Source organism: Myotis brandtii, unplaced genomic scaffold (genome assembly GCF_000412655.1).
Source record: "Myotis brandtii unplaced genomic scaffold, ASM41265v1 scaffold196, whole genome shotgun sequence".
NCBI classification, from domain to species: domain Eukaryota; kingdom Metazoa; phylum Chordata; class Mammalia; order Chiroptera; family Vespertilionidae; genus Myotis; species Myotis brandtii.
Genome location: NW_005357311.1, coordinates 2,045,774 through 2,055,211, shown reverse-complemented (window position 1 = coordinate 2,055,211; position 9,438 = coordinate 2,045,774). Strand labels below are relative to the sequence as shown.

The 9,438-nt window shown below is 41.4% G+C and overlaps 1 protein-coding gene across 1 annotated transcript in view; it reads right to left on the bottom strand.

The window, feature by feature from the left end:
- Window positions 1-9,434, bottom strand: part of TFAM (transcription factor A, mitochondrial) — a gene marked incomplete at its 5' end in the record, with an annotated part of 16,120 nt that extends 6,686 nt beyond the window's left edge. Inside the window, 5 exons of the mRNA XM_005865137.2 lie at window positions 3,283-3,378; window positions 5,935-6,084; window positions 6,482-6,552; window positions 8,505-8,623; window positions 9,406-9,434. Coding sequence (XP_005865199.1) covers window positions 3,283-3,378; window positions 5,935-6,084; window positions 6,482-6,552; window positions 8,505-8,623; window positions 9,406-9,434 — 465 coding nt within the window. The remainder of the gene's footprint in view (window positions 1-3,282; window positions 3,379-5,934; window positions 6,085-6,481; window positions 6,553-8,504; window positions 8,624-9,405) is intronic.
- Between the last annotated feature and the right edge of the window lie 4 nt (window positions 9,435-9,438).

Genomic DNA, 9,438 nt, shown 5'->3' with positions numbered 1-9,438 from the left:
CCCCTTCCACTGGCTGCTGGCACCAGTTTTCCCCCGGGGCCCAGAACCCCGGCCTTCGCTCTTCGCCTGGGAGGGGCCGGCGCAGCGGGCTCAGCGCTTAACTCTGTGCAGGGAGCGGTGCTGGCGCGGTGGGCTCAGCACTTAGCTCTGCGCCGGGGGCAGTGCTGGCGCGGCGGGCGAGGGGCTTAGCTCTTTGAGGGCTTCGCTTTTCACTTGCCGCACCAGTCTTCGCTCGCTGCACCTGCCCAGGGCCAGGAGGCTTCGCTCCATCGCTTGGCACCTACATATGCAAATTAGCCGCCATCTTTGTTGGCAATTAATTTGCATATCGCCCTGATTAGCCAATGGGAAGCGTAGCGAAGATACAGTTAATTACCCTTTTTGTCTTTTATTAGATAGGATGGGAGATGGCGACGTAACCACAAAATGACATACATCGAGTCTGACGTAACCCAAGGACTGCCTGTATTTACTCCCATTCGATAGATTGCTTTGCATTTTGTTGATGATTTCCTTTACTGTGCAGATAAAATTTATCTTTTTTTTAATTCAGAAATACTAATATTCAAGTATATTATGTTATAGTCTAACTTCTTGTAGCTTAATGTTTTGTTCTAAAATGGGTGCCAAAGTGTTTAGGTGTAGTCAAAAGAACAATACAACACCAGTCTTCAATTCTACTTAGCTGAATTTAATTAAGTGACTCAGAAAAAAAGACCTATTACCTCCCTTAGGCTTGGTTCTTCTATAAAATTAAAGGGATACAGGGACCCCATGGCTGGAAGAGAGGCAGAGACGAGTCAGAGTCAGTGCACAACACGCTGCCTATGCTGTTGCTCCCAGAGCACAGAGAATAAAGGGAAGGTGGGTGGGTGGCAAATGAGGGGCAGAAGAAGCAGAGTGTGAAGGAGAGAGGGTCATTATTTCTGAGCAGAACTTTGAATGAATTTTATTTTCCTATTGACAAAACCAGAGGTACCTGCCCTGACCGGTTTGGCTCAGTGGATAGAGCGGCAGCCTGCGGACTGAAGGGTCCCAGGTTCGATTCCAGTCAGGGGCATGTGCCTTGGTTGTGGGCACATCCCCAGTGGGGGTTGTGTAGGAGGCAGCTGATCGATGTTTCTAGCTCTCTATCCCTCTCCCTTTCTCTATGTAAAAAACCAATAAAATATATCTAACAAAAATAAAAAATAAAACAAACAACAACAACAACAAAAAGAGGTACCAAATAGTACCTCAGACTACATAACCATTATGTTTTGAACATTTTTAACTGATCTTCATAAACACTTCTAATATTCAGGGACAGTTAATCATTAAATAACTGCTCTGACTCTTAGATTTGGAAGGAATTACTTTAATGCTTTCAATTTTTTCATAATCTTTTTCTTTTAAAAATTTTTTAAAGTTATACATATATATATTTTATTAATTCTCACCCAAGGATATTTTTCCATTGAGTTTTAGAGAAAGTGGAAGGGAGGGGGGGATACAGAGAGAAAGAAACATCAATGTGAGAGAGACACATCGATCGGTTGCCTCCCCCAGGAGTCCGGATCAAGCCTGCAACAGAGGTATGAGTCCTTGACCAGAATCGAACCCGGGACCCTTCTGTCCATGGGCACTCTATCCACTGAGCCAAACTGGCTAGGGATATATATAAATTTTTTTTAATTGATTTCAGAGAGGAAAGGAGAGGGAGAAAGAGAGATACATCAATGATGAGAGAGAATCATCAATCAGCTCCTCCTGCACACTCCCTACTGGGGTTCAAGCCCACAACCCAGGCATATGCCCTTGACCATATCGAACCCTCCTAAACCCCATTAAATAGCCCTTCCACCACGTGAGGACACCCTGAGAAGGCACCAGCCAGGAACCAGGAAGAGGGTCCTCATCAGTAGGCAACTGTGATGGCACCTTGACCTTGGATTTCCCAGCCTCCAAAACTGTGAGCAATAAATTTGTTATCTACACTAATAAAAGAGAAACATGCAAATTGGTGTCACTCCACTACGCCCACCAGCCAATTAGAGCGACTATGCAAATTAACCCAACAAAGATGGCGTTTAATTTGCATACGGAGGCACGGAGTGAATACTGAAGACGCCTGAAGATGGCGGCGACCTTGGAGCTGGAGCGAGCAGGAGGCTTGGGTTGCTCTTGGTGACGGAGGAAGCCAAGCTTCCCACTGACCCAGGACTCCGCTCAAGGAATGGCTGGGGGCCTGGGTCGCCACAACGGGAGGGGAGAAGCCAAGCCTTGCTGTGGGGCCGGACCAAAGGTCTGGGTCCCGGGTGCCGGAGGAAAACCGGTGCCAGCAGCCAGGGGAAAGGTCTATTGTGCGAATCTTCGTGCAACGGGCCTCTAGTTTTAAAATAAAAAACATTAAATGAATAAACAAAAAAATTTAAGGCATAAACCCACACAGACAAAGAAAACAGGAGAGAGCACTATCAACACAAAAGTTTGGAAGCTGAAAAGCAGATGCAGCCATGGTTCCTGGCTTACCTAACTCATGAAAGCTATTCCCAAACCAGCAGTGGGGAAGCCAAAAATGCAAAGTGTTTTACAACGTAGAATTCCGAGGTAGCTCAGGAACTGGCAGCACCAGATAGGTATAAAATAGAGGTACGGTTAGGAGGCCTGATAGAAAGTGTTTATAAAGAGGTTAAATTCCCACTATGGGCAGATTGTAGGACATTTATCCTCTCACAACAGTAAAATATGAGTTACTCAGTGGATACCAGGTATAGTAGGGGGTGGTGATACCATGCTGGAAACAGGGAGATTACATGAAAATGTATACTGTATCCCAGAAAGAAGGGTAAAAAAGGCTAAGAAAAAACAATACAGAGAAGACAAGAAAATTAGAGTATCAATTCAGAAGATGCATAAACAAACAGTAAAAGTTCTAGAGTCAGAACAGAGAAAAAAACAAAAACAAAACAGATCACATTCAAAAGACCAATAATCAAAATGGCTTTATACTTCTCAAAAGCAATACAGAAGTTATAAAAGGAGTATTTTTTTTTAAGTTTTCAAAGAACATGAAACAATTCTATGCCCAAACTATCAAGTGTGAAAATATAGACATTTTCAGACATGCAAGAACTCTAAAAACTAATCTCCCATGTACCCTTACTGGGGAAGATTCTATAACAGAATCAGTAAACCAAGAAAGACAATGATAGAAGAAGCAAAAGCACCCCTAACATTTCCTGTCTAATTATTTCTAACACTAAAATAAACATTTAAAAAATAAATGCAGATCTATTTTACCTGTGATGAACCATTCTTAGCTCCCTGGAAGCATTCAGATATAAAAATGTTATAAGCTGAGCGAGGTCTTTTTGGTTTTCCAAGCAGTGTTAACTCCTGAGGAGTGAAAATGGAAGAGTTAGATACAGTTTTAACATCTCTGAGACTTTACTTACAGAAACTGTATTCACTACTATGCATTATGCAGAATATTCTTTAATGTGGATGTTCCGGTTCTTATATAAAGTATGCGATTATTCCCTCGTGAGGTCAGAATTTGATAGCATTATTTTGAAAAACATAATAGATTTTGAGTTATTTTCCCTACATTTCCTTTACATATTATTTTCATGGTCTCCATGAACTGAATAACTGAGCACATATGTACAAATCTTTTTTAAAAAATAAGACAATCCCAGTTTCATTCTTACAGGGCACTACCATTTCTTTGGCCAAACTACTACATGCTTCCACCACAGCTTGTGAACACTAGACTATCTGTTTAATAATCTCTCATTTCATTTCCTTCCCTGCATGTCTCTCAATTTTTAACCCCCAAAAATGGGCTAAGAGAGAAACATGGATGTGAGAGAGACACATGGATCAGTTGCCTCCCAAACACACCCCGACCAGGCTGGGAACGAATCTGCAACCCAGGCCTATGATCACGTTTAAGTATGATATTGGGAGATGTGGGAGAAACTGTGACTACTATAGAAATTGATGAAGAAATATATGAAGAGATATATAAATCAACAAAACGGAATATTCCAATGCTTTTTGCCCGGGGAGATGGTGTTGTGCTAGTTGCCCCTCCATTGAGAGTTGGTTGAAACAAAGAATATATCCTGTGTGGAAATTAGGACTTTATATGATTGTGTCTTTAAAGGTATAAGATATTCAAAGAGAAACCTGTATAAATTTTGATATTAAAAAATGACCAAGGATTCTTCTGCTCCTGAAATGAGTTTATTTGTACATAACTCATAAATTCTTAAGCTAAATGGCATTTTTAATTTTCTCCAACCCTTCCAATAAATGTGATCACCAAAACGCAAATAAAAAAAGAGACATGGGCTCAATTCTTTTTACTCAGTATCTAAAGTAGAGGAAGAAGCCCAGCAGACATGGTTGAGCATTGACCTATGAACCAGGAGGTTATGGTTCAATTCGGCTAATGGGCTTGATCCCAGGTGTGGGGCATGCAGGAGGCAGCCAATCAATGATTCTCTCTCATCACTGATGTTTCTATCTTTCTCTCCCTCTCTCTTCCTCTCTAAAAATCAATAAAAATATATTCTAGAAAGCAAAAACACTGTAGCTGAAATAAAGGATGCCTTTGATGTGCTTATTAGACTGAACACAGCTGACGAAAGAATCTGAGCTACAAGACATATTAATAGAATCCTTGAAAACCCAAAAATAAAGAGAACAAAGATGAGGTTAAAAAACCCAGAACACTCAGGACTATGGGACAACTAAAATAGGTGTAACAAAAACATAATGGGAATGCCAGAAGAGAGAAAGGAAGACAAGAAATATTTGAAAGGGAAACCCCTTCTGTCTAATCCTCATTCTGGTGTTCTCCACTCAGCACTGGCTGCATGCATTAAGAAAAAAGGGAGAGTAAACTTTAGTACTCACCCCTCCAAATACCATCCCTAAGGCAGAGGCTGTATTTCTCTCTATTGGTACTTTACTCAATCCTTTTACTAACTGGATCAGCAACCTTAGATTACTGACTTGAAATTGGCTGAGTCCTTAGGGGGACTTAAAACATTAGGATCAGGAATATATATCTTGGCATCTGACATTAAAGGTTCTAACCTACTTTTTCAGAGAAATAGTTTTAATTCTGATGATCATTTTCTATACTATATGAACTAGATAGCAAGCTGACCACTTCAAATCTAATACTGGTTTTATACAAAAATGTCTAATTTTCAAATGATGGAATTTATGTGGATTAATACTTAAGTTAGGAACCACAAAATTTGAACTATATCGGTTTTTTGGGGTTTTTTTTACTGATTTGAGAGAAAGAAACATCGATTTGTTGTTCCTCTTATTTTATGCATTCATTGGCTGCTTCTTATTTCAATTCCCAATGTGCCCTGACTGGGAATTGAACCCACAACCTTGGTGTATCAGGACAATGCTCTATCCAACTGAGCTATCCGGCCAGGGTCCTATGTAGGGTTTTTAATGAGAAAAAATAGTATTTCATCTTAAAGGGACTTATTTGATTAGCTACAATAGGGACTTTTCCCTGACGTGCTAATAAATTTAGTCTATTCAGCAGTATATAGAATCACATTCACTATTACCTTTAGAACAATTCAAATCAGTAGGCTATTCTAGACAAAACTCAGAAACAAAGATTTTTACTATCCAAGATTTGGCTGTTCCTACAGCTTTCATGCCAGTCCTAACTATGTATTTTAAAATCAGATACATCCCCAAGTGGCAACAAGAGTTTCCAAGACAGGCTCAATGACAAATGGCCCTAGCAGCGGAAGAGGATGATCCCATTGTTCCTAATTAGAGTACACCTGACATTCTACCATATAGGACCACACACATCATCAAAATAAGAGAAAGCTCCCTATATTCATATAGTTATGTAAATTTCAATTCTTTGTTAAAGGAAAAGAATATTTCAATGATACTCACTCTCTTTTTTAATATCGATTTCTTTTTTAAACGTTTTTGCATCATTTCTTTTTCCAAAGACACTTTCTGACTTGGAGTTAGCTGTTCTTGAATTCTGTTTAGCTCTTCTTTGTATGCCTGCCAGTCTGCCTTGTAAGCATCTTCATATATCTATAAATAAAAACAGTAAGTCAATAAACTGTTGCTACCAAGGAAAGACAATTGCATGACTTCAGATAAAGACAGACTGAACTATCATGTGGAAAATGTGCTCTGGGATCACATTATATGGACCAAAATCATGACTTTTTCATCATCTACATGCTAACCATCTTGAGAGTCTAGCAAGTAGCCTTCAATTTCACATTGCTGCCAACCCTTCATCACCATCCCACGCATCCATATTATCATCATTTATGTAGATCAGAAGGTATGAAGTTCCTTTGTTTATAATAGATATTTAAAAAACAAACAACAACAAAAAATCATCTCTGGGTCATTTGGTCCTTTAAAGGGCACGACAACTGCAGAATAACTGGCCAGCAATGTTGAAAACCTATATGCTTACCTTTTTCTCTGATTCAGGAAGTTCCCTCCATATCTCCGCGATTTTTTTAATTAGTTCTGAATTTTTCGCTTCTACAGATTGGAATGAGAAAAGATGTCACAACTTTATGTCTCATGAATAACTTCTAAAGATTTCCAAGAAATCATAACACATCAGCTCTAAAAGTAAGTTTTATTACGCAACTCTATACCACACACAACTTAATACAATGATTTAGCTTTTCTTTAACCAATTTAAATAACTTTAATCCTAGCCAGTTTGGCTCAGTGGATAAAGCATCGACGCAAGGACTGAAGGGTCTCGGGTTCGATTCTGGTCAAGGCCAATACCTCAGTTGCAGGCTAGATCCCCATCCCTGACTCTAGGTCGGGGCACCTGCAGGAGGCAAACAATTGATGTTCTCTCTCACATTGATGCTTCTCTCTCTGTGTCTCTCCCCTTCCTTCCACTCTAAAAATCAATGGAAAAATATCCTCAGGTTAAGAATAACAATAAATAAATAAATATATAACTTTAGTGCTTTATCCAAATTGTTAAAGTCTTTTATCTAATAATCAAGGAGTATATCACATATCACCAAAACAGTACTCAGAACTTGATTGCTAGTTTAAGCAGTTCAGTAATCAATTTCTTCAAGTTCTTTACTTCATATTTCAGTCAAACATTTTTTTCGAGCCTTTTAGGAATTAAGTTCATAACACCTGAATAAAGAACAAAATTCAGGCTTGATTCATATACCACCATCTTGGATTTGAATTATAGAAATACCAGTTGCAAACAAACTAAACTTTTCTAAAATCAAGTCATTATTCCCCATGTCCTTCATCTTAACTAAAAAGGGTATAAATGCTTTAACAAACCACTTATTAATTTCAACTCCTACATTTTAAAAAGGTGTGAGCCCTTAATTATGTCTCATAAGCCAATTCTTTATGAGAATTTTTATTATATCTCATTTGATTTTCAGAAGTGCCCTGTGATGTATTGTTTGTGAATGGGCTTTAGAAATCATAAGCAAAAGTTAGCTATTATTAATTTAGTTATTATCCTTACACTACAACCTCAAATGAAGGCCCTATAGCCTTTCTAGGGAGTCGTCAAACATCCAACCTGGAAATCTTTCAGTACAAAAGCTCTTGCGTTAGCAGTGATTTGCATAGACCTTTACAGTTTACAGAACACTTCCACAGAAGTTATTTCATTGTCACTCCCATTAAAAATTCCCTGTAGCAGAAGGGGCTAGGCAAGAGATAAAATGATTCATGGTGGTCCTCTAAGCCAATGGCAACTAGGCCCAAAATGAAGCTTTTTCATAACTTCTTCCCTAGTTGCTTTGTATTCTACATGCTGCTATTTTTAAAATATCTTTCATTAGTTCTTTTTTAAAAAAATATTTTTTTATTGATTTCAGAGAGGAAGAGAGAGGGAAAGAGATACAAACATCAATGATGAGAATCACCTTATAGGCTGCCGAAATTCTGGCACGTGCCCTTAACCAGAATCGAACCCGGGACCCTTCAGTCCGCAGGCCGATGCTCTATCCACTAAGCCAAACCAGCTATGGCATTAGTTCTTAATTATTTAAAACATTTCTGCCCTGCTGGTTTGGCTCAGTGGATAGAGCGTAGGCCCTGGGACTGAAAGGTCATGGGTTCAATTCTGGTCAAGGGCACAGACCTAGGTTGCAGCCTCCATCCTGGCCCTGGCTGGGGGCGTGTGGGAGGCAACCAACCAATGTGTCTCTGATCTTCCTCTCTCTGTGTCTCTCCCCCTCCCTTCCCCTCTCCCTAAAAAACAACAACAACAAAAAAATCAATGGAAAAATATCTTCACGTGAGGATTAATAACAAAAACATTTCAAATTGGTGAAAAATATGTTAGACCTGCTATTTCAGACCCTCAAATAGAAGGTTATGTTCCTGCAGTCAAGGGATGGTTGGCAGTGTACATCAAATTTACGGCTTAACTGCTCAGTGAGCTCTTTATTACATCAGAGAAGGGCACAAGCCCCCCAACTCCTTACCTGGGTTCCGAGCTTTATATATGGCTAGCTGTTCTTTAGAAAATCGAACGTAAGAAGTCATGGGCTTCTTTGGATAACTACTCAAAGTGGATGAAAACCATCTGGGTATATACACAAATCTGCATGTAAGTAAAAAAAGAAAAGAACCAATGTCAAGGATTTAAGCGCCAATCATATTCACATGTATATCAATCAATAGGCCCCAAATAAGAGGTGATCAAAATGCTATGTATCTGACACCTTCGACAAGACCCAGAGAGCTAGTGACATTGACAATCGTGCCCCAACCAGAGGGAAGAGCCTGCAAAACTGAAGCCCCTCCCCTCACCCCCCACCCCACCACGAAGGGCAGAGAGTGCAGAAAACATGTACTTCAGCTCCGGGGCCCCGCCTCCTCAATGCCTAGAAGAAGGCGGGAGACTGTCGGCGCGACTTTACAAAGAGCGGCCAGGGAACCAGGTGCGCGGAGGCCGCATGGAGGGGGGAGGGCGGACAGGGGGGAGGGCGCCGGAAGCAAGGCGCGGGGTACTCCTCCTGGAGTCAGGCCTGCAAAGGCACCCTTCCCTTGGCAAGGTCGAGGTCTGACCGCAGGGTCTGAGCGTCCCTGACCTCCTGGGAGGGACAGAAGGTGGGAGACACCGTCTACATCCCGGCCCCAGGGCATCGGGCGCCCGGCCGTCGGGTCCAGGCGAGGGGGGGGGAGGGCGCCGGAAGCAAGGCGCGGGGTACTCCTCCTGGAGTCAGGCCTGCAAAGGCACCCTTCCCTTGGCAAGGTCGAGGTCTGACCGCAGGGTCTGAGCGTCCCTGACCTCCTGGGAGGGACAGAAGGTGGGAGACACCGTCTACATCCCGGCCCCAGGGCATCGGGCGCCCGGCCGTCGGGTCCAGGCGAGGGTCCTACCTGAAGGGTGCGCACAGCCGAGTCCCGCAGGCC